Source organism: Balaenoptera musculus, chromosome 11 (genome assembly GCF_009873245.2).
Source record: "Balaenoptera musculus isolate JJ_BM4_2016_0621 chromosome 11, mBalMus1.pri.v3, whole genome shotgun sequence".
Taxonomy (NCBI): Eukaryota; Metazoa; Chordata; class Mammalia; order Artiodactyla; family Balaenopteridae; genus Balaenoptera; species Balaenoptera musculus.
Genome location: NC_045795.1, coordinates 103752459 through 103777730, shown reverse-complemented (window position 1 = coordinate 103777730; position 25272 = coordinate 103752459). Strand labels below are relative to the sequence as shown.

The window sequence follows — 25272 nt, the reverse complement described above, 5'->3', positions numbered from 1 at the left end:
GGGGCTTTAAGTTCCTTTGGGATTTTCAAGGAACTGAATAAAAGACGCAAGTCAACACTAGAAGGAGAGCGTTTCAAGCCAGTACGGGGAGGCCCTGAGCAGGCCTCATCCAGGCCTGGCGTCCTTGTCACCGGGGGTCCCGAGACACCTTGTTACTGTTAGCGCCGTTATAAGTGAGATCTGTCTTTTATTACTTTTTTTCTGATTATTCTAATAGAAAAGCTAGAATCTGATATTTGCAAGTTCATTGTGCAATCAGCTACCTATCCTTCCCTCTTATTTCTAATGATTGGAGTCAATTCCCTTGGGTTTATAACCATCATCGGAAAGCAATGACCACTTCTCCCTACGTACCTACCCTCCTCCAAACTTCCGCAGATGTGCCTAACGCCCCTGTGCTGTTGCCCGGCTGCCTTTTCCCGACTGTGATGGGAAACGACGCTGCCAGTCTGACTTGCTTATTAGGGAAATCTTTCTGGTTCCTAAGGATGAAGATTTATGATTTTTAAAAATCAGCCATAATGACTTTTATCAACTGCCTTGTTTGGCATCGGTAAGGACGCAACAGTGCCCACCCCGACCCCAGCCCGAGAGAGGCCGTCGTCCGGGCCGCGTGCTGGCTCCCCGGGAGCACCGCGTCCGCCTCACTCGCGGCTGGTGAGACGCGGCCTTCCCGCGTGCGATGTGGTGCCGCCAGGCCCCTGAAGGGTCCGCAGCCTGCACCGTGGGGTCCGTCCCCCTCAGGTTCCTACCCAGAAAATGGGGCGTCAGCAGCCACGCCTCAGGCTGCCGTGAGGACGTGGAGAGGCAACGGGGTCGGGGGAGCCCAGGACGCAGGGCACAGGACCAGCCCTCGTCTAGGAGGAACTCCGTGGGACACCGGGCGGGACGGGGCACCCGTGTGCCGAAGCTCACGCTGCTGGCCGTGCACCGAGTACAGGCGTGTGTGTTTCCAGGGACGTACAGACGAGCCCACACCCACACGCGCTGATGAGGGAGCAGGGGCACCCTGCCCACACCAAGGGGCCGAGGGGCCCTCAGCGAGGTCTGCGGTCACAGAAGCAGCCGCAACGTCACTGCCCCTCAAAGGTGCTTCTCGCTGGGGGTCGGTCGGGGCCCAGTGGCACGCAGGGACGCCGTGGTGTGGCACCCAGAGGGGCTCCGTGCAGGCAACAGGGACGCGGGTGACGGTGCACTAAGGCACAGCTCCTGGGCAGCACCTCAGGAGGGCAGTGCCGCCCCTAAGTCCAGGAGGGGGACAGCACACAGGGCCAGAACCACGGCAGGGCCGCCCCGCAGGAACGGGCCAAGGAACACAGCGCGAGCGAGGTCCTGGTCCCCTCCTCCTGCCCACCTCCCAGGACGGGAAGGCCAAGCCAGCCCCGCTGGGAAGGGCAAGGTGAGGACCCACCCAGAAAGGTGGACGGACCCCCAGAGCGAGCCAGGGCCGTCCACCGCGCAGGCCTGCGGGGAGCACGGCCAGCCAGGCCCAGGGCCAGTGGAGGGGGCGGTCTACGCGGACGGGAGTCCTCCGCCCAACCGCAAAGCCGGGGCCTGAAGCACACACGGTCCTGCCCGCTGCTCTCCTTAATCTGCTCCCACGGCCGTACGGACGGTCTGTGAGCGCGAACCGTGAGCGCCCGGCGAGACCCACGGCCTTCCCTGCACGCTCTCCAGCCCCGCGCCCCCGCCCAGTCTGCGTCCTGCCTGGGTCGCAGGGTCCCCCGAGGCCCTCACGCACTCACGGGAACGGGCAGAGCTGCCCTCGCCGCTTCTCAGAGCGTGTGCTCAGCGGCCCGGCCCCGCCTGCCCGGGGCACCCTCACCGGCACCACGCTGACCTCGGTGGGGGGACCCCAAGAAGCCCCCTGCTCTCCTTGCCTGCTCCGTGTCCCTATGGTTTATTTTCACAAGAACAGGTGGAACGATCCTTTAGAAAATACCTCGTCCCTCTTCTAATCACGCTCTCACGGGCGCCCAGTTCTGACGGTGACCCAGAGGCCCCAAGCGGCCCGGCCTCCTGCTGGCTCCGAGCTCGTTCCCCAAACGCTCCCAGCCAGTTGCTCTGGACACAGGGCCTGTGCTGAGCGCACCCTCTGGACTCGGGCCTCGCCAGGACTGCCCGTCACCGCGTGTGTCCACGCGAGGCCTCTGCCCTACGCGAGCCTGCGAAGCGTCGAGGACCGGCTCGTGCTGCTCACGCGCCTCCTGACACACTGTGATCGCAGGAGCCCCTGCCCGCGGCGTCCCAGGCCAGTTCTGTCCCCTCCCCTTCAGGTCCACCCACTTGGGAAATGTCCTCCTTGTGACAGGCGCCTTCTCCACTGTCCTTCCTCCAAGCTGCGGCCACAAAGGGCACTGCTGTGGCCGAAACGGGGCACTTGGGCAACATCTCAGCCCCGTCACCTTCCGGCGGATCCTCCCGGGTTCTCTTCTCTGAGTCACTGTCTGTCCCCTCCCTGCAGGTCGTGCTCACTCCTCTCAGTTTATTTCAAGGGCCAGAAGCTCCGGGACAACACTGACACAAGGGGACGACGGCGGTGAGTCTGAGCAGGACGCCTCTGGAGACCCACCGGTAGGGTGGGGTTGGCTTCTGGCTACAGAACCTTCCTTCCATTCCTATTTCCATCAGGAACAGAAACCAATTTTTAGAATAAAGAGAGGATCTGTTGAGAAGACAGTACCGTTCCTCAGGGACCCTTCACTGTGAGACCTGAGTAGCAGACTTCCTACCGCGATCACCTCAGGCTGCCTAACCCGCTGGGGGACAGCAGACCAAATGTGCTGCCGAACCCCAAGTGTGTTTTCTGGGGAGCGGCGTTCTATTTTCAGAAGTCACCATCCTGGAGACGCCCAGGCCATGGGCGATTCCCGTTCCCGAGGCCCCTTGGCACCGCGCCTCCACCAGGAGCAGACCCGCCCACAGCTCAGCCCCGGAAACACTCACTCCGTCCACGGCGTCCAACCGCTGGTTTCTGAGTAATGATGATTTCTGTCTTCTTGGAAAATCACGCATCTTGTTGCAAGGACTCCAACTTATAATCACGTAGTATAGAGGATTTCTGTTTACTTTCCACTGAATCTGTGGAATTCACTTACGCTTCCCCTTTATCCTTTGTAAAACTGCTCAGACAGATGTAGCAAATGGCAGCCCAGGAGCTGTACCCACTTAAGGCTGCTCTGTTTGGCCCACACAGATTTTTTAAAAATCTGAGTAGGTTTTCACACTTAAGCGTCAAAATCAGGATTTCTGACTCATCTTAGTCTGTTCTGTTTCCATCTTGAAAGACTCAGCCCCTCCTCCTTGTTCAAGAGGAAGGCGCCCTGCTCGGCGCACCCGCCCCTCCCACACAGAACAACCACCACCAACCTTCCAGGGCTGCAGGCACTGCACCCGCCTCAGCCCAGCACAGCCCCGCAGGAACGCCAGCCCCTCGGGAACCCCCGGCCCCGCGGGAACCCCCAGCCCCGCGGGAACCCCCGGCCCCTCGGGAACCCCCGGCCCCTCGGGAACCCCCGGCCCCGCGGGAACCTCAGCAGGTGCTCCTCTGCCCGTTTTACAGAGGAGAAGGCTGGGGCCCGAGAGGCTGCCTGCTCAAGTTCACGCCACCACACGGCCACCTGCTCCTCCTGGAAGTCTCTAACCAGCTCCTATTTCTTCTTTCACCCAAGAGTTTTTACTACGTTTTCTTTTGTTTTCCAAGTGATTATTACTGTGTTTTACCACATTACGGTCAAAAACGTGTACTACCAAGCTGTTTTTTCCTAGACTTTGCTATGGTTTTCCTGACGCCTAATTTGTTCAGTTTAATTTATATAAATATTCCACTGTCATGGAGTAGAATCTATTACAACAACTTTACTAATCCCACTGTAAACATATTTTACATCTTTATTTTTTCTGCTTGTTCTGCAAATAATTAAATTAACAAATTCCAATACTGCTAGGTTTTTATCCAGTTCTCCTGGAGTTCCATCTGTGTTTACTTCATATTGTTTGATACTGTAAGTTTTCACATAAATATTCATACAAACGGTCACAAGTCATGGTAAGACTGCTGATTATGTGTGAACAGCAACCAAACATAGGGAAAGCCTTCTCTGCCCAATTGTTTTTCTTTGAATTCTATGCTTCTGATATTAGTATTAACACCCCGCTTTGTAATTTTTCTTTTTTGTTTTGCTTTATCTTGTCTCAATTCTAACCTTCTAAATACTCCTGTCCACAACATGTCTCTCCTGGACATCGTGTGGCTGGGATTTTGCTTTCTGCCTCAGTCAGAACAGTGGGGGAGTCCCACTCATTTACGTTTTCACTGCCACACACACGTGTGTGTTCTGCTGGCTATACCTCCTCCGGTGGGCACCACGCTTTCCCTCCTTCCCTGCCCTTAAAGGGCAGAAAGTGCACATCCGTTCACAGTTGTCAAGTTGGGTACATTTCTTTTTTAAAGCTTATTTTGCTAACTGTCAGCTTCAAGAATAAAAGTTTCTCTTTTACGTTGAGAAAATATTCTTGGTTTGAGGGGGGAACCTCAGCACTCAACAGCAACCCAATGGGAACAGTCTTGGATTTTAGACCCTATGTCCACTTTTCAAATCGTTCAGCCTACGCATTCCATAAGAACGAACGGGCGCGCTGCACTGAACCTCGGTGACACCGCGAGGCCACTGTGTGTACACGACTCCACCTACATTCCTGCTCCTGCAGCTTCCCTGCTCCTGGACCTATTACACCACATCCCGACACCCAGGAAGCCCCCAAACCCAGGTTTCTCCCAAGTTTGGTGCCAAAAAGAATGTAGCAGCAACATGCGACCCGAAAGCACGTGAAGACAGTTTACAGTCTTACTGACTCACTTAAGTGAATGCGTTTCACTGAAAAGCCAACACCAGAACTAGGCGTGGTGAGAAATACAGAATGTGCGTGCCACACTGCCACCCTAAAACGCAACACACTCTGAATCCGAAGCACAGCAGCGTGGGTTCACGTGCATGCATCTACTTCCCAGCACGCCCGCCGGGCGTCCCGAGGCAGCAGCACCCTGGGGCAACAGGCAGCGGCACAACCCGCACCCGGCGTGGGAACGGGCGCCCTGAGAAGCGGCTGCTCCAGGGCTGGGCCTGGGGGTGCCAACAAGTGAGGGGAGTGCCCCCCAAGAACCATGATGGGGCCTGGCAGGAGGGCATAAGAATGCAACCAAAAGAGCTGCCAGCGGCCAAAGGTGGAACAATTCGAGCAGCAAAATAAACCCTGACAGTATCGATTATAACCCAGCACTAATTATATTCCGCTAAAAGATAAAGTCAATGTCTTTAAGCCTGTACTGATATAACTGACTGAACTGATAAGGGGAGAGAAGGGACAACTGTTCCTTCCAGAAAATTCTAATTAACACACGCACAGGAGGAGGGAGATGGAAAATCGCCGTTAGACCACCACAGTAACGACAGCACAGGCCAAGCTGTCCTCACACGCGGAACAAGCGGGCGGGTGAGGAGAACAGACCTCGCACAGCGTGGGACCGGGCGAACCTTGCCCCGTGGCCCAGCCCCCGGGAAGGAGTCTCCAGGCCTCTGGAACGCGCCATCAGGCAGACAGGCCCCTTCGGACGGTCTGACAATGTGACTCGGGGCGGCAGCCTTGGGCCACAGGGGCAGCTCGGCCTCCAGAGGGGGTGGGGCCGTCAGCACTGACCACAGCGCCAGGGACGGGGCGGCGGGTAGCTTCGCTGGGAGTGTCCTCTGCCCGCAGCCAACTGTACTGTGTGTCCCTTTGCTGCGATAATCCATAACCATGGGTTCTGAGCCCTTCTAGAGAATTCGTGAACCCAGAGAGTCACAGGGACCCTCAAACTTGCTGGTGGTGTGAGAGTGGGGTAATCCTGCAGGTCTGCACTCCAGCCCAAAGTAGCCACCTCAAAACAGACATTTATCGCTACAAAGGGAAAACCAGGAACTTCACCATGGAGGACACAGCGGACCCCACCTTAACCCAGGGGCCAATGTCAGCTCTGCCCCAATACGTTTACTGCGTGGACCCCGAGAAGATGCAGGGACAAGGTCACCTCACTTTGGGCCCCCCAAAACACACAACCTTGGTCCAATCCAGAGAAAGCACCAGACAGACCCGAAGGGAGGGACGCCCTGGACCGAAGGGCCAGCATCTCGACAGGAGCATCTGGAAGGTCGAGGAGCAGACACAGAGGAAGAGGCCGAGGGGCTGACCCAGGACCCGGGGCAGAAGAGGGCCCCAGGGGACCGTCACGTGCACGTGAGGTCCGAGCCCATCAGTGGCCCGTGGCCCCAGTCCTTCCCCAGCTTTGTGGACACACGTGATCTCAGAACACGTCCACACGGGGGAGGCTGGGTGGAGGGCACCACAACTGGGGACAACACACATGGAAGCGTGTTTCTGCAAGTCTAAAATTCCACCAAAGTAAAGGGTCGGGGGAAACACACAGCTGGCCCCGAGGGTTCTGGGAACGGGGCTGTGGGTCTCTATTTATGTTCCTCTACCTCTTGGCTGTTACGGGACACGAGGGCGTTCAAGGTCACGTGGGGGCAAAGGTGAGCCTACACACCCCAAGAAGAAACTCTTCTCCTGCCTTCACGTGTGAAGGCTGCATACTGGACAGGATCCAGATTTCTATGTCCCTTGAAAGTCGATAGGATGTTTAAATCAATGAGCGTATGAAGTACCCTGACCACCCCTGGAGGATGCAAAGAAACCAGGTAGCTCGTTATTTTGAAAACTGATTAAGAGACAAATGCAGACATTTCTGCTGGCTTTCCTGTATGAGCAGAAGTATTCTAGCTTAAAATGGGAAAGACATCAGCTTCCTCCTGCAGCCTGGTGATTAACAGTCCAGACCCTGGGCGTCCGCGGCTGGGCCGGCCGTCAGGGCCCCACAGGCTCTAAGTCAAGTCAGAGCAAAGCCTCCAGCCGGAGCGACTGGTTTACAGGAAACACGGAGACAGAGCGACCTGTTACCCTGAAGTACGAGACCCGCCAACCCGATGGGGCAAACTGCCCAGCCTCCAGCGGACGCGCGTACACGCACACACACACGTACACGCACACACACACGGGCGGGGCTACGAATGTGAAAGAGACCCCAGACATGCAACAACCAACAGGAAATACGGGCCTTATTTGGCTGATTAGAATAAACAGGTAAAAAAACATTCATGGCATCTGAAACGACTAAAAATGGGAACGCTGGCTGGATATTGATTTTAAGGAAACATGTACTGCTAACTCCTAAAGAAGTGATAACAGTGCCTGGCGTGTATTTAAGTGTCCTTGTTTTTAAAAAGATAACGCTGAAATATTACAAAAACAATGAAAACAAAACTTTCTCTACAGATGCCGCCCCAGAGCAGCTCCACCTCCACGGAGCTGAGGCCCCGGCCCCTCACCAACTGTGCCCTCGTGGACGCCACCACCACCTGCCGCCGCCATCTCTGAAGCTCCCACCCCCCGGCCTTCGGGAACCGCAGGGCTGGCCCTCCTCGGCACAGCGAACGCTGACAGGGCCCACGCTCACCGGGGGGCACTATTTATTGCCCCAGAGAGGAGGGCGCTACCATTACGTGAAATAAGACGCTGTCGTATTAAGAAGATGTAAAATGGTATACAGCTAATCCTACATACCTTTTGACATTTTAAAATATATTTTAGATAAATATTTTTTATAAAATGAAATCTACAAAATAATGCTATTTGAAGAATTCAGCGTCACCTTCACAGAAGGACTGACTGCAGTTTCCCTTAAGCACCGTGCCCACTATGCCATTTTCAGGATGGATGGAGGAGGTCACAAACTAACAGGTCCTGTCTGGTCCACTTAGTGTTTTCTAAAAATTCAAACAAGATGCCGACACTTTAAAATCAGCAGCGTTCCTGCACTGGGGATCCACAGCGCCACATACCCCCTGGGGGGCCCCACGAGACGCGCCCGGCCCCCTCCCCGCACACAGCCTCACCTGTGTGGCTCCCAGCTCCTTTCTGCTTTTTTTCCTTGGCTAGTTGAATGGCTCGGGAATCAGTTCTTGCTGAGCCCCCGCCTTCCTGAGACCAAAGAAAAGCATATCAGTCACGGGACCCAAACAGTAGAGGGAGGGGAGCAGGGGACCTACTGAGCGCGGGGTCTGCTTCCTGAACAGACCCCAGCAAAGGCTCAGAGAATCAAATGCCACATCCAGTGACAGCGACCGCTGCACGGAGTCTGAGCTGGAACCATACACGTGATTTTATTATCCAGGGAAGCAAAGTTTATTCCTTCAAAGTCTAAAACGTACTAAAATATTTTACACAGAAACCAGCTTAAAGTGAACTGCAGACCGCTCTGCTGTCTGAAACACAGAACCAGTGTCCTCAGTGACCAGGACTCACTGACTGCGGCCCCTCCCCGGGTTTCAGGACGTGTCACACCACGCCCGCGTGGCCACCCCGGGGGCCCAGGCCGTGTGCCCCACGGAGGCTGCTCAGGGCAGGTGCTCCACTCAGGGTCTCACCCGGCAAAGCAGAGCAGTAAGTGCATCACTGAACCGGGGCATTTACCGAGGGACCTGACGTACGCACACGGGACTGGGGGCGCCACACCCCTGCGGACGCACGGTGAGGACACGGTGGAACCCTCGTCCCCGCAGAGAGAGGCTCGGGCGTACCTGCGGCCCCTTCGCCACGCGCCTTCTGGGCTCACAGATGCCCGGCTGGCTCACGTCACACAGCTAGCGAGAGAACGGACAGGGTCAGGGTCAGGGTCAGTCTCGCGCTCCGCCGGCCCTAGGCCACTGCCGCATCCCTCACAGAGGACGCTGATTCAAAGGAGTAACTTTTCTTTATATCGTGGTAAATTAAGATTTAACTTTTTGAATACAAACATCACCATCAATTAACCTGCACCACAAAGAAAAACCTACTTGATCACTCCCACCTGAGGCTGAGGAAAGACATTCTCTTAAGAATCTGATTAAATTACTTTAAATTAAATTATATTAAATGTATAACTGACATAAATATAGTTAAAATATATTAACTGCCAAGCCTCGCAATTGGAGAAGTGCTCTTGTAACCCTCCAGAGACAAAGGCTCCCAGACCACTCCCTTTTTTTGTTGTTCTTAATTCAAATTAAAAATTTTTGCATGGTTTTAGTTTCCATTAAGCCGTAAGAGACAGTTGATGTCACAATTCCTCTTGGTCACGACTCCGTCTGAGGATCTGCTATTATGTGATAAGCTCAAACACAGAACGTTTCAACATTATGAAATACCCCAGCATTTTTCAAGAAAAGACACGTTACCACCAAATCACAGAACTCGAAAAGACCTTAGAAATCATGTAGCCAAAGCCCCTCATTTTAGAAATAAGTGAGAATTTAAGGCTCAGACACGTTAAGTGATTTGCTCAAGGTCATAAAAACTAATCCGTTCCAGACTCGAAATTGGAACTCAGATTTCCAGATTTGTAGGCAGGAGCTCCATCCTTTTGCAAACCCCTAAGAAACGTCTGCACGTAGATTAATCCAGAACACTGCACGACGGGTGTGAGACGTGACCGAACAGAGCACTTCATACCAAGTAGAAGCCGCCGGTCCCCGCACCAAGTCCCGCGTCTTTCCGAGGTCCGAGCTCCTCTGCAGGGCTGGACTCCACAGGCCGCAGCGCCCCTCCGCTCCATGCCTGCTGTCTGACGGCGTCGGGGCCGGGGGCCGAGTCCGGTTCCACTTTGATGGGAATCAGCAGCTCAGGGGCACTGTCGTCTCCCTGGGGGCCGCTCGCAGAGGTGAAAGCCTGGGGGTCCCGACTCAAGCTCTTCACGGGCAGAGCCACCAGACAGCCCAGCGCCCCTGCGTCCACGGCCTGCACGTCATCTGCAGCGAGGCTGCCCTGCTGGAGAACCGTGGCTGCCGTCCCGAGGACGAGGGGCCTGTCCGGGCCCGGTGGGACGTCACTGTGGGCCACCAAGACCAGGGGGCCCATGGGCCCTGAGGCAGCCTGACTGGCAGGGAGGCCCCCCCCGAGAGAGGCGCTCACGGAAGTCACATCGACAGTCAGGATCCCAGTGCGCAGCGCCCCGTCGGAGGTCCTGGGGGCACCACCGCTGTCGCCAGGCGTGTCGGAGAAGAGGACCGCCAGGTCCACGCTGCTGAACTCACTCTGGCTGGGGCTGCTGAGGTCACTGCTGGGCGCGAGCGCGCTTGGAGCTCCCAGCGGAGGGAAGAGATCTGAAAAGGAAGGAACACTCTGGTGACCTTAGGCCCTCAGAGACCAGGGAGCTCTGTATGTGCTCAAGACGTGAGCAGGCGACCACCGAGGGGACAAGGACGGCTCTTCCTGCGGCCGCTGCCTGGCCCTGCAGGCGGCCACGCTCTGCAGCAAGGCGCCATGGGGGACACGCCAGGCGCCCTGTCCACGCTGCCCGGAGCCTCGAGCCCACGGGCATCTCCCCAGACTGCGGGCATGACCTGGGTCAACGACGCTCCCGAAAGACACCGCCCAGTGACGGGAAGAGGCAAGACTCGAACCCCAGTCCTACCAGCTTCAAACCCTGAGCTCACTCCACCACAAGCAGCCACCCTAGGAGACCAAGCACTCTCGCAGAGCAGACACCTGCAGGCCTCAGGCCACGCTGAACCCTGGCTCCCTGTCATTTCTGGCATCGGCTATGTGGGTCCACGTCCCACCCAGCTCTCTGCCCACTTCGCGACAAGCAGCCTCTCCAGAACGAGAGGGCGCAAGGGCAGGGACGGACAGTGGGGGAAATCTGGCCTGCCGGCCTGCCTGCCTCTGGGCTGGAGCAGGGCGCCCCCAGGGAGCTGCGGAGAGCACATGTCAGACACCGCACTCTGCAGGCCTGGCCGTGGCCTCCTGGATGGAGCTGCTCCATTTCCAGGCTCCACTGCCCCCACTGCCGTGGGTTCCAGCATCTGTGCCCCTCAGCGGCAGACACAGGGCCTGGCCCTCAACAAGCCGCCCTCGTTCACTTAATTGCTGCCGCAGCGCTCTCCCAATACTTAATTGTTATTCAATTAAGATTTCAAGTAATCAGATTCCCCTTGGGAGAATAATGAACACTAACATACTGTAAAAAAGTTTCAATGAATGTTCAAGTTGGGGGTTCATACACAAGGACACCCAATCACCCAAATCCTAGGGCTCACCAGGCACCAAGCAAACAGGAAAATGGAAGCACAAAGAACTGGGGCACAGCTGCCAAACGAGGCCTTGACTGCCCCTCTCCCGCGGCTTCCGACACCCAGGCCCGGCCAGAGGGAAAGGCGCTCCCAGGCCTGGCACCATCCCTCCCTCCCAACCCTGAGCTAATCCCAAGCTCACACTGTCCAGCTGTGGACGCCACGTCAAAGTGCCTATGATGCTTCTACCGTGAACCTATGAAAGAAATCTACTCTAGACGCCACCCCCCCAAAAGTAAATAAACGACAACCAAATTCAGAATATATCATCTGCAGCTGTCGTACTACTTCAAAGTTTAAGAACTGGATCAACCTATCATTGCTTCAATAATCATCTAGTACCAAGGAAACACTCTGAAAGGGCAGTGACTCTTTGAAGTAACTAAAAATGGAAACATGTCTCTTTTTCAAAAGTTTCCTTGATAATCTTGATGATTCAGCTCCCTATGAAAAAATCAATAATAATCTAGGCAAATAGATACCAGTGTGCTCATAAATCTCCTATTTAGCATCTTGCTGATTCCACAAATATTTACTGGAGACCTGCCAACGTGCAAGGGCCAGACATTCAAAAATCATTAAACAAACATTAATACAGAGCATCCTGCATGAGGCCACAGCATGACCTCACTCCAGCACTTCCTTGCCAATGGGAGCCCCACCCGGGACCAATGTGAGAGGGACCCGAAAAGCCAATTCAGGGCCTGGCAGAGTCCGTCCACAATAAACAGATGCTCCCAGGCACCTATTTATCAGGAGGCAAGCCTGGGACCCCGTCACACACCCGACATGGGACCACGTCACATCATAAATGCCAGGCCTGGGCCACCCCTCAGTCACCTACGCCACAGAAGACCACGTCAGATCATAAATGTGGGGCTTGATATGCACCCCAGGCACCTACCCGACAAGAGACCGTGCTACATCATAAACGCCAGGCCTGGGACACACACCCCTGATGACCTACCTGACACGAGACCATGTCACAGCATAAATGCAGGGCCCGGGACCAACCCCCCATCACCTACCCAACACGTGCTTCACGTACTGGTGCCCCTCCCAGGATCACAGCGGGGAAGTGGCTATGCCTGAGGCTGGGCAGGCCTGTCACAAAGGTGGCACTGAGCAGGGCCTGGCAGCAGCTGCTCAGGTAACTACAGCTAGGACTTCACCCTCCAGGCCCTGCCGGGCCGCAGAGCACGGTGCTGGGATGGCTCTAGGGAGAGGCAGCCGCAGGACCACCCAGACCCTCAGGCCCGCCCAGGAGCCGGTGCACGGGGCGGGATTCTCAGTCCCAGGCCCCCAGGTAGCAGGACGGCCAGGTCCGTGTGCCCAGAGTCGCCCCTCTGGGCTTGTCATGGTTCGCGCTCTGCCCCCAGGACGTCCGGAAACAGCTCTGTCCTGTCTCCTAGGACTCTCCCAGGCGGTGGGACGGACAGGAGGAGCTGAAGGGGTTGGACGCGATGTGGGGCAGGCTCGGGACACAGGACGAGGTCACAAGGAGAGACTCAGGAGACCAGGCTACGGAGGCCAACCCCGCGGAAGCCCCTCAGAGACAAGGGCGGGTGAGAGGGTCGGAGGCAGGAAGCGGCAGAAGAGAGGCCACGAGGCCACGCAGCGTGGCAGCTGCGGTCCCTGGGCTGGGAGCCGAGGAAGCAGCGACTCGCGCTGTGTCCCTGACACGCGTCCAGTGGACTCTGGGCGCCCTCAGGGCCGTGAGCGGGGCCGACCTGGGTGCCGGTGGTGCTGTCTGATCACGTGGGCCTTCACGCTGTGCTTGGAAGAGAAGAGTCTGTGGCAGCTGGACACCGGGCACCTGCTTTTCGTAGCGGCCACGTCCTGCAGGTGCTTCTTGGAGTGGATGTAGAGGCTGCTCCGCGCGGAGAACCTGGCACAGCACCCTGGGCAGAGAGAGGGACGCGTGTTAGCCTGAGGGTCCCCGTCCCGGCAGCACCCAGACAGGGCACGTCCCCGCCCTGCCCCCGGCAAGCGCCCTCAGGCAGCATCACGAGGAACCCTGAAGTCCCGCATTGGCCGCAGACAGGACGCGTGACCTGCACAAGTTAGCTCCGGCCTGTCTCCTCTCCCGCCACCAGGGCTGCATCGGCAACTCCATCCCTCAACCGCTCAAGTCAGGCTGACCGCCTCCATTAAGCTGCTACTGGAAGAAAACCTGCGACCCCGTGACACCTGGGGCTGGAGACCACCCCACAGACCCGCCACTTCCTCTCATTTCGCCCCTAAGAAGCTGTTGGCCAGACGGGCCGAGCAGATGGCCGGGACTCAGGGGCAGGAGGGGAGCCCGGAGTTGGCCCTGCCCAAGTCCGCAGAGCAGACACGCACCCGGGGCAGAGGGAAACAGGCAGACCCAGAGCCCTCCCTCACGCCCCGACATCCCACCGCTGGAGCTCGGCGCGGCAGGGTCACAGGAGGGAAGAGGGGTTCCTGACAGCCACAAGCTCGTCACCTGGTAGGGACACATAAGCAGCCAGCTGTCCTAACACAGGCGGACTGAAGCCCGGGGTCGGGCCACCCAGCGTTCCGGGAGCAGAGGAGAGCCCCACCCCGAGGAGGGAAGGTCTCAGGAGACAGGTCACGTCTGAGGTGCCGGGCGGCGTGGCCACCACAGCAAGGAGGTGCGGCCGAGGGGCTGCCAGGCCAGGCTGTGGGCGCTGCAGGACCGGCCCCACCCGCGTACGGCCGTCTCGACCCCTTCCGTAAAGCGGGGCCTCCACGGTACTCACGACGCCCAGGAAGGACGCCACAGCGCTGTCACGCTACAGCATGTCAGGGAAGGTGACGGGGTCGCTGGGGCCCGGGGCCCGGAGGAGGGCTACTTCAGGAAAAGAGGCTACGCAGAGAGGATACGGCCACGGCAGTAAGGGCTCTGCCACCCCTGAGAGCAGTTCTGAACTGATTTCATTTTCAAACAAAACTTCACACCCGTTGCCAGGTCAGGCTCAGAACAGGGCACTTGGGAAACACAACAGAGAAGAGACACCTCTGGTCTTGCCCCCGGGGGCCCTGTCGCCACACGTGCTGTGCTCCACACCCCCTCCCAGCTGGGACCCTCACAGAGACTTCCAGGCTGATCACACGGCGGCGGTGCTGAGCACGCCGCCTACCGCACGGCCTTCCCGAGGGCGGGGTCGACCACCACAGGGACGTCCACCATCCACCACGCTGCTGCCAGCGGGGAGTTTCCACTTGTAGAGATACTTGCGAATTCAACAGGGAACAAGATAGGTATCATTTTATTTTGTATTTCCTTTGATGATCAGGAGTAGGACCATTTTTCCACGTGTGTCAACGACTACGTTCTCCTAATTACAACATAATCTATTGAGACTTGTGTTACTGCTTTACAAATTAAGGATATTCACACACAGCCCCACGCACTTCTACCAAGTTATCACCCCGCCAGGGGAAGGGCAGAAGCAACGTGTCAAAGACAGACTTCCCTGCAAACCCCAACTCCTCAGGAGTCTGCTCAGCTCCCACCCACATTCCCGCGGGGACCACGGCAGGCTGGAGGCCCAGAGAAGCCCCACCAGGCACACGCCGCCCTCAGCCGACCCTCGTACACACTCGCTGCCGCGCTCCCCTCCCCGTCCTCTCCTCCTCCTGCTACTGCTATGGAAAAGGCGGGGAGTGGCGGCTTTTTAACTTTTTATTAAGAATGTTTCAAACGCCTACAAAAACAGAGAAAATGGTAAAATCATCCAGACTCAAAAACTGTCAACTCTCAGCACACGTGAAAAAGGATTCTGGGATGCCTCCGCCAGCCCGCCTTCACCGCCACTCCCTTGAAAAGCACACCCTTGACCAAGCGCTGCCGGTCACCGTCTATGTCAGACCGGCGCAGAGCTCTCAAGGATGCAGTCACCAAAAGGAAAAACCTCCCTCCTCCGTCGCCATTCGTGCCCCTTCCTCTTTCCCTCAAACCCCTCAAGAAGGAGGGAAGCGGGAACAAGCCTCTCCCGCCTCGCCCCGCCCACCCGCCTCGCCCCGCCCACCCCCCGGGGTTAGCCCCCCCCCCACCGCAGGCCTCGCCAGCCGCCCGCGGCCCCTCAGCTCCTCGCACCGGCCCACTTGCCTCCTTTCCCAAACTTCGTCCTCTCTTGGCCCAGTGCCCACCTGGCCCCTCGCGTCCTCCTCAGGCCCCTCCCGGGGCGCCCTCTGCTTGCCCGCCCGCACGCGGGGCAGTTCCCAGGGCTGGGCCGCAGGCCTCCTGCCGCGACCTGCCAGCAGCGGGTGGCGCTTACTGAAGTCCTCTCAGCCCTAATTAAACTCCCTCACCAGCGGAGCCCCCACCCCCGCCACTGGACAGAAGCAGGGAAAAGGAAGGGCTGGGAGCCGCACGCGCAGGCGCCTTCGCCGCACCGACCCGGCCTGAAGGACCGCCCCGCGTGGTCTGCCCCACCCCCAGCCCGCTGCCCCGCCTCCTGAGCATAGGCCGGCAAAGCCCGCGGCACCTGGAACGCAGGCGTCCAGACCCATCTCCTACCTGTGCCCCGTGTCCCCGTCTCAGCTGAGACGCTGGCCCAGCCGCCACCTCCTCCACAGCACCCGCTCCTGAACCCTCGCCAGGCACCGGGCGTTCTAACTCCCGCCTCTGCCGTCTACGCCGTCCTCCCTTCCCACCACCTGCCCAGGACCCCAGACTCGGCCTAAACCTCCACTGTGGCCCCATCACCCCGCCTAGAGCCCTCCGCCTGCTGCCCACACCGGCCCTTCTGCCTCCACTGCCCCTGCCTCCTGGGAGCCACTCCCCCACCCCAAGAACCCTCCAGGTGACCTCCTCTGTGCGCCAAGCACCCTGCACGTTAGCTGTGTACCTGCGGCCCCAACTGGAGCCCTGGGGAGAGGCGGGTCTGTGTCTGATTAGACCACCTGGGCTACATTCCAGGAACTGCTCAGCTGGAAGTGGGTGTTTGGTATCCCTTTCTCCAGGTGAAGAAACTGAAGCCCGGAGAACCTTGCCTGAAGTCACTGATTCAGGGAGGGTGGAGCCAGGGTTCAACTTCACACCCCGAGGGAACCCTCCCGCCGACCCGGAATCCTGCCTCTAAATCGCCAGCCTGGCTTCACTGCTGTCCACTCACAGCGTGAGGAGCCACGGCTACTGAGTCCGAGACGTGCCACGTGCCGAAACGGGCTTTCTTCACACGTTCTGTCAGTGAATCCTCACAACCATCAAACCCAGAGGGGACTCAGCAGAGCGCCCCCCCGCAGGGCCCAAAGTCCCGCGGCCTGACTCTGAATCTGCTCTTTCCGACACACTGCTCCCAAGACCCGGCCACCGGCTAAAACCAGCCGAGCCCACCTCACGCCGCAGCCGACACGACGCACCTCGAAGCAACTTCCACGCAGAGCGTCCAGGCAGCCGTGGGGCCGGCTCACACCTACCTTCCACGGGACACGCGAAGGGCTTGGTGCCCAGGTGGGTGACGCTGTGGCCCTTGAGGTGCTCGGCCCTGGTGAACGACTTCCCGCAGCCCTCGACGGGGCAGGGGAAGCGGCGGTCCTCATCGTGCTTCCTGCGGGACAGAGAGCAACGGGCAGTGACCACTCACAGCCAGAGGGTTCCATTCCGGAGGAGCAGCCTCCCAGAGACCCTGATGAAGCCACTTCCCCCACTCAGCCGCCCCACTCCTACACAGGCTGTCCACACCGCAGGGGACCTCACCTCACATACACACAGTCTTTCTCTAAGCAGACACCTCAGATCCCAACTGTGCAAGTACAGACAAAGCACCCAACCTCTCTGGCTCCCAATGCAAAAGAGGAGAACAAGAGGCTTCCCTGGTGGTACAGCGGTTAAGAATCTGCCTGCCGATGCAGGGGACATGGGCTCAATCCCTGGTCTGGGAAGACCCCACATGCCGCGGAGCAACTAAGCCCACGCGCCACAACTCCTGAGCCTGTGCTCTAGAGCCCGCGAGCCACAACTACTGAGCCCACATGCTGCAACTACTGAAGTCTGCACACCTAGAGCCCGTGCTCCGCAACAAGAGAAGCCACCACAAAGAGAAGGCCACGCACCACAATGAGAAGCCCCCGCTCGCCGCAACTAGAGAAAGCCTGCGTGCAGCAACGAAGACCCAACGCAGCCAAAATAAAATAAATAAAAATAAATAAATGTATAAAACAAAACAAAAACAGGAGAACAAGAGCTTCAGTGTCAGAGCTGCTGAGAGGCCGAACAAGGGACACAGGCCAGGCGCCAAGTGTCACCTGCACAGAGGCCCAGTCCTCCAAGCCGTCATCACCACGGCGGAAAGTTTGTAAAGACACGACCAAGGCTTAATCTATAACCTTAATTTTTTTAAAATATCAAATTGCATATTAAGTATACCAGTTAAACTTAAAAACAAGTACACACAGAAAAAACTGACTTTGGGTGATCAGATTCTGTGTGGTTTTCTTCTTATAAGGTTTCTGAATTTTCTAAGTTATCCACGTTGGTTTGTTTTTCATAACTTAAAGAAATCCAAAGATTATTCCATCCATAGGCTTCTACTACTAACAAACAACTCACCTGTTTCCAAAACTGATAATTCAACCAAAATGTAAAAGGTTACCTTTTGTGCCTTAGGAGTTTAGACATGCTGGTGAAGGTCCAGCCACAACTGTCAGAATCACAGATAAAAGGTCTTTCGCCTTAGAAAAGAAAAAAAATCACACCACTTGATTACAAATGTGGGCTGCGCCGACAGCAGATGGGGTCCAGACGTCCCCGGCTCGTTACCTGTATGGCTTCTCAGGTGGATTTTCAGACGACAGGCTTTGTCATACTGTTTGCTGCATCCAGGAAAGGAGCAAGAAAAGAGTTCTTGTTCCCTGAAGTGGGCCCGGTTATGGGAAAACAGAGCACTCACTGTGATGAACGTCTTCTCACAGCCTGAACAGAGAAAACACAAACCCTGCTCACTGGCGTGACGAAAATCACAGAACACGGCTAAACCAGCCACCACCCCAGGGCGCTGCGTGCACTGGGGCAGACAGGGAGGAGGACGACTAAGGAGCATCTCCAGACAGTGAAGACCTTTGCAGCTGAAGTAGGGGTGGCTCAGGGCAGCCCACGGGTGCACACAGGCCACCTGTCCCCATGTGACCCGGAGACAAAGCACCAGATCAAGAGAAAGTCCTCCAGCACAGCCCTGCCCCCAGTTCTGTAGCTCAGACCCTGTGGACATGGTGGGAACTCAACTGCCCAGGTTGCCCACGTGAGACCATAAACCCAACGAGAGAAATCAGAGACTAAGGAACAAGATTCCGTCTGGTCGGGCTGAGCTTGGAAGGGCTGCAAACGACTGCAGTAACACCTGAGACTTTTTCACCTGTGGGAGTGAGGCCGCGTCCCCCACCCTCATAAACACCCTCCCGGACGTCCTTGGCGGCTGGCAGCCCGGCCTCTGGCAGCGACCTTCTCTCCCCCTTTGGTCCATTTCCTCGGGGTTCCCTGCTCTGTCAAGGGTCACTGGGGTCATCTTCGCTCACATGGCCTTTTCCCACCACCTGCATCTTCAAGCCCGGCTGAGCCACCAGACTTTGCACGTCACTAGTTTTCCTTTGACAGAAAGGTTCAGCGCTCAAACAGGGCAGAAAACACAAGGCTACGAGATGCTTACCAGGAGTCTCTGCTGCAGCGCTTCTCAGAGCCTTGATGGTGCTGCCAGGTGCGCACAGCACTCTGCAGGACAGCCCAGGGAGCCCCGCTCTCCACGGCGACACTTAACTGGGAAACGCTGATCCTCCTAAGTGCCTTACAATCCTCCTCTCGGGCATAAATCTGTCTATGCCCAGCAGCCCCAGCCATTCCTTATTTCGGGCCTTGGTGTCTTCTCACACTCCGTCAGGGAGATCTGAACAGGCTGAGTCGGTCTCTGCCTCAGCAAGAAGCACCCTCCCCCAACCGACAGTCAAGCCTCCTGAGCCAGCTCTGCAATCTTTCCCACCTGGAGCCTCCTCGGCGTCCCACTGCCTCTGCCTGGGTCACCCCTCAGGACACGCCGGTCTGGAACACTCCACGGAGCTTCACTGGTCCCTCTCCTGCTCCCGCCCACCTCAAAACCCCCGGGGGGACCCCGTGCCCAGAAGCAGGCTGGACCCCTCATCCTCCTGGTACTATGCTCAGAAGGATGGCCCCTGAGCTTTTTACTAGAGGGCGGTCCGCAGACCACCGTCAGATTCCGAATGCAGGACCAAACGTTCGGAATCAGTGGCCTACAGCCATGCTCTCCACGGAGACGGGTTGCACAGGACAGGCCAGGGCACGTGGGAAGAAAACACGGGAACCTGTTAACATGTGAATTTTCTTCCGCCCTTTCAAAATCCCACATGTGAGTACACTTCATAACGTACAATCTAAGGGGCGCACTCCGCGTCCATAACGCATCAACAGGGTCGCCGGGCACACACTCGCGCTTCTCTTTTAAGGAAGGGCACCTGGGAGGCCCTCGGGCACCCTGCCCCCAGCCCGCCCCACTGCCCCCATCCCCTGCCTTGGCTCTGCAGCGTGGCCCCCGCACCGCAGCCCCTCCTTCCCAGGCGGGAACCTTCTCTCGTGCTAGAGCTGCCTATCCCGGGGGAGAGGTCAGGGGCACTCACAGCGGAGAAAGACCCCTCCGCCCACTGCATCCACCTGCCCAGAGTCTCTCCGTCTAAAGATGAAGACGACTTTCAGAACTTTACGCAACTGTGAAGCCCGAAGAAAACAACGCTTTCAACGGCACAATAGTGGATGCACCGCACCCCCGCGATCATCCCCTCGGCGCCTTAAGGCCTCGCCTGGGCCGCGTGGCCCTGCGTCCCTGCAGCCCGGGGCACGCGCCTACACGCCAGACGGAGCTTTTCTAAGTGACGAGCGAGACCTGCCTCAAGCTCCCGTCTCCGGGAAGACGCCTGGTGGCCTCGCTCACCGGAAGCCGCCGGGGAAGGGCGCCGAGATTCTCCCAGCTGCTGCCCAAGCCTCGCGGCCAGGCGGGGTTCGGGAGCCACCGCGACCCCGAGCGGGAGAAGAGACGCCGCGCTGCCCGCCCCGCCCCGCCGGCGCCGCTCACCGGGAAAGTCGCACTTGTAGGGCCGCTCCGGCTCGAAGTGGCTGCGCTGGTGCGAGCTGAGCTTGGCGTGCGTGGGGAAGCGCTCGGCGCACACCTCGCACTTGAACAGGCTCTCCTGCTCGTGGCCCTTCATGTGCGCCCTGAGGTTGTACACGGTGGTGAACTTCTTGCCGCAGCCGCCCACCGGGCAGCCGAAAGGCCGCAGCTTGTCGTGCGACTGCAAGTGCCGCTTGAGCTTGTACGACGTGGTGAAGGCCCAGCCGCAGCCGTCCAGCGGGCACTTGAAGGGCCGCCGGCCCTGGCCGCCGCCGTGCGTCAACAGGTGCACCTGGAGCTGGTGCTTCTTGGCGAAGGCGAGCGCGCACTGCGGCTCGGGGCAGCGGTACCCGGGGCCGGCGGACGCGCGGCGGGCCCCTGCCGGGCTGGCGGCCTCCTGGCCGGGCGGCGGACGGCGGGACGGCGCGGCCAGCGCGAGGACGCCGCGCTCCAAGTGCACCAGCAGGTCCTGGCCGCCGGCGGCCCGGGGACCCACGAGGGGCGCGGCGCCGGGGACCTGCGCAGGGCGGCCGGCCGGGCTCGCGGCGGCGCCGGGCTCGGGCTCGGTCTCCCGCCGCCCCGGGGCTTCGGCCGCGCCGCGCGCCACTTCCAGCAGCACCACGAAGGAGTCGCCGCCGCCGGGGCCCGCCGGCCGGGCCTCCCCGCGCCGCGGCTCCTGCGCGCCGTCCTCGGGGTCCCGCAGCAGCAGCAGGCGGCGGTGCGCGGAGCCCGGGGTTCTGCGGGTCCGGCCGGGGCCGCCGCCGAGCTGGGGTCCGCGTGGGGCCGGGGCCCCAGCGGCGAGCAGCGCCGGCGCGTCCATCTTGGGCCGCTGCGCGTCCAGCCACCGCCTCGCCGGAAACGCCACCCCGCACGCACGCCCGCGGAGCGCGACGCCGTGCGCTACGCACGCGAGTCGGCGCCAAAGCCCGGCGCGGATTGCAGCCCGGCGCGCGCCGGAGCCGGCCCGAGGCGCGCGTGCGCGGAACGGCGGGCGGGGCGCGGGGCCTGCCGGGCCGCGTGACGTCAGGGCTCCGTGCGGTGGGCGGTGCAGGGTGGGTCGCTAGAGGCTGGCGTTACGCTCCCGGCCGGGTCGCGCGGCGGAACCGGCGGAACCGGCGGAACCGGCGGGTCGGGAACAGTCCGGCGGCTTGTAACTCCGAGCGGTCCTGCCGCCTCAGTGAGCGCTGCCTCGCATCTCGTCCCCGCCCGGACCGACCGCGCCCCACCTGCGCGTTCCGGGACGATGACCCCGCGGCTGCCGTGCCCCCGCCCCCGGTCGGTCCTCCGCCGGCCGCGCCCGTGATCTTCCGAAGCGCAGGTCCGGCTGCGCCCCCTCCCCGAGCGGCCCCGCTTTGTCCTTGCTCCCCCCACCGGACCCCCGCCCCGCTCCCCCTCTTCCCGCAGGACGAGCGGCTTCCAGCCTGGGGGGCTCTCTCCGAGTGCCCTCCCCCCGCCCCTCAGACAGCTCTCAACTGCAGTTGTTCCGTTCGTCCCTGTTCCAGTGAAGCCTCCGTGAGGACGGGGACCCTGTTGAGTCATTCACAGCTGTGTGCCCAGATGCTAGCAGTGGAGACGCTCAGTAAATGTGTATTGAATTGAGGAATGATGTATTATTAAAAGTTCTTCAGAAATAAAGTACTTCGGGGGACTTCCCTGGCGCAGTGGTTAAGAATCCGCCTGCCAATGCAGGGGTCACGGGTTCGATCCCTGGTCCAGGAAGATCCCACCTGCCGCAACTACGCCCGCATGTCGCAACTACGCCCGCATGTCGCAACTACGCCCGCATGTCGCAACTACGCCCGCATGTCGCAACTACTGGAGGCCGCACACCTAGAGCCGGTGCTCCCAAACGAGAAGCCACGGCAATGAGAAGCCCGCGCACCGCAACAAAGAGTAGCCCCCGCTCGCCGCAATTAGAGAAAAGCCCGCGTGCAGCAACGAAGACCCAATGCAGCCATAAATAAATAAATTTATTTTTTTTAAAAATAAGGTACTTCAGGAGTTCCCTGGTGGTCCAGAGGTTAGGACTCCGCGCTTGCAATGCCGGTTGGGGAACTTAGGTCTCTCCACACGGCCAATAAATAAAATAAGGTACATCAATAATATTGAAAAGAATAGGAAACATTTATATGTAAGAATTTGTGCCAAAAATAAATTGCTCCAAGACCATTCAATGAAGGAAACAATCTTTTCAATAAATGGTCCTGGGACAACTGGTTATCCACATACAGCAGAATGGGTTTGGACCTCCACCTCGTACCAGACACAAAAACGAACTCCAAATGGATCCGAGGCCTAATGTAAGAGCTGTAACTATAAAACTACTAGATCTGTGACCTTGGATTACACAGTGGTTTCTTAGATGTGAAACCGAAAGCACAACCAATGAAAAGAAACCAGTTGGGCTTCAACAAAATTAAAAACTCTTTAGTCAAAGAACACAAACAAGAAGGTGAAAAGATAACACACAAAATGGGAGAAAATTTGCAAATCATATATCTGATGGGGATCTACTATCCAGAATGTACTTTTTTAAACTTGTAACTTAATCACAAACAGACAATCCAATTTAAAAATACACAAGGGATCTTAACAGACATTTTTCCAAAGAAGAAATACAATTAGCCAATATGCCCATGAAAAAAAACTCAATATCATTCATTACTCATCAGGGAAATGCAATTCAGAACTACAATGAGATATCACTTCACACTTACTAGGATGGCTATAATTTTTTAAATGGACAATAAGTGTTGGTGAGGGTGTGGAAAAATTGGAACACTCATATATTTCTGGTGGGAATGTAAAATGGTGAAGCCACTGGAAAAAAGCTTGGCAGTTCCTCAAAAAGTTAAGGATAGAATTTCCTTATGACCCAGCAATTCCAATCCTAGGTATATATCCAAAAGAAATGAAAACCCATCCACACAAAAACTTGTATGTGAATGTTCACAGTAGCATAATGCTACATTTAGAAAAACGGAAACAGTCAAGTGTCCATCAACAGACAAAGGGGTGAACAAAATATGGCCTATCCATAGAAAGGAATATTATTTAGCCATAAAAAGGAATGAAGTACTGATACACGCTAAAATATGGGTGAACGTTGAAAACATGCTAAGGGAAAGAAGGCAGACTCAAAAGATCACATATTGTGTGATACCATTCATATGAAATGTCCAGAATAGGTAAATCCGCAGAGGCAGAAAGTAGATTAGTGGTTGCCAGGGGATGGAGGGCGGGGAATTAGGACTAACTGCTAAGAGCTAAGGGATTCTTTTCGGGGTGATGGAACGTACTGGAATTAGACAGTGGTGATGAGTACACAACACCATGAGTCTACAAAAAACACCAACATTTACACTTTAAAATGGTGACTTTTATGTTCTGTATGTCTCCACAAAACGTATATTGTTAGGAGAAGTCCATGTAGAACATTGTTGGGGAGAACCCCATTTATTTAGGGGGGAAACTGTAGGCGTGTTCACATGCCTGCATATCCTGGGGAAGTTTCTGGGAAGACACAGACACTGCTAGCACCTGTGACTGCTCTGAACTGAGGTGGGAAAGGGCTCTTTCACTCTACACTTCACTCCCTTTGACACTTTTTCGTTTTGTTTTAGATCATGAGTGTCTTTAATTTTTATAATTAAATATGTTTTCCCCACTGTGGAAAACAGTGTAGCAGTTCCTCAAAAAACTAAACATAGAATTACCATATTGAAACAGGAGGGAAGGGGGCAGGGCACAACCTTTAAAAGATTGTGGATATGACAAAAACTGGTTAGAACCCATTAGGTCCAAGATGACAGAAGATCTAATTTCCAGTGGACCTTGAGCCTCATTACATGCTCATTGTAATGCATCAGTTAAATGACACACCCACGGGTGCCAGGACAGTTCCGAGGCTGACCATAAAAGGCCAAAAAGCAGGCAGTGGTCCAGTTCCTGGAAATCCCTACCCCTTCTCCAAGGTAGTTGAAATAACCCTTCCACTCATTAGCCTATGAAATTACCCAGCCCATAGAAACTAACCACCCAATATTTCGGGGCCTCTCGCCTTCTGAGCTGGCCCACACTCTGTCTGTGGAGTGTTTCCCCCAGGGCCGCTCTCACCTTTTGAGACAGTCTGCATTCTGTCTATGGAATGTGTAGCTCTTACCTCTCACTTTGTCTCTCACTGAATTCCTTCTGCACTGAGACATAACGAACCTGAGCTTCATCAAGTCCTGAGACCAGGTGTGCCATCTTACTTAAAAGACCATGGGTTCGAGTCCTAGCCCGTGGGTTTGAGTCCCAATCTGGGTTTTGGCGGGGTTCGAATCCCATCTCAGTTGTGTGGTTTCAACATGACCCAGCAATCCCGCCTCTGGGTATGAACCCAAAAGAATTGAAAGCGGAGACTGGAACAGGTATTTATTTGCACACCCATGTTCACAGCAGCACTACTCACAACAGCCAACAGGTGGAGGCGTCCTCACTGCCCACCGATGGTTGAACGGATAAATAAAAATGTGATTTATGGATTCAACAGAATATTATTCAGTCTTAAAAAAAAAGAAGGACATGCTGACACATGGGACAACATGGATGAACACTGAGGACATTATGCGAAGTGAAGCACGTCAGTCATGAGAGAGCAAACACGGCAGTACATGCTTCCACTCACGTGAGCCCCTAAAGACAGACAGTCAGACTCCTAGAGACAGAAAGCGGGATGGTCGGTGCCAGGGGCTGGGGAGGCGGAAGGGCCGGTGTGGGCAGGTCTGTGTAATGAGGACACAGATGCAGTCTGAGAAGATGAGAAAGTTCCGGAGATGATGGGTGTTGATGGTTGCACAACAATGTGAATGTACTTAAGACCACTGACCTGTACACTTAAACATGGTTAAGATGGTAAATTCGATATGTTTTTTTACCACAATAAAGAAAAATAATGTTTTCATGAAAAACCTTTGGTGGCAATATGG

General features: G+C 56.9%; 1 protein-coding gene across 12 annotated transcripts in view; it reads right to left on the bottom strand.

Moving 5' to 3' along the window:
- The window catches only part of ZXDC (ZXD family zinc finger C), a 69759-nt gene extending 48516 nt beyond the window's left edge, over positions 1-21243 (bottom strand). For 4 of the 12 annotated variants that reach the window (XR_005021989.1, XR_005021987.1, XR_005021988.1 and 1 more), the window contains exons 1-8: positions 20267-21240; positions 17953-18105; positions 17786-17864; positions 16611-16741; positions 12932-13102; positions 9583-10232; positions 8673-8735; positions 7989-8073 (exon numbers count right to left, since the gene is read on the bottom strand). Coding sequence is in view for 9 of the 12 variants with exons in the window: in XM_036870571.1 (XP_036726466.1) it covers positions 7989-8073; positions 8673-8735; positions 9583-10232; positions 12932-13102; positions 16611-16741; positions 17786-17864; positions 17953-18105; positions 20267-21122 (2188 nt within the window). In the remaining 3 variants the exon portion in view is untranslated. Of the gene's footprint in view, positions 1-7988; positions 8074-8672; positions 8736-9582; positions 10233-12931; positions 13103-16610; positions 16742-17785; positions 17865-17952; positions 18106-20266 lie in introns of all 12 variants that reach the window. The other 8 variants (XM_036870574.1, XM_036870577.1, XM_036870578.1 and 5 more) reach the window with 6 other exon arrangements.
- Positions 21244-25272: the final 4029 nt, after the last annotated feature.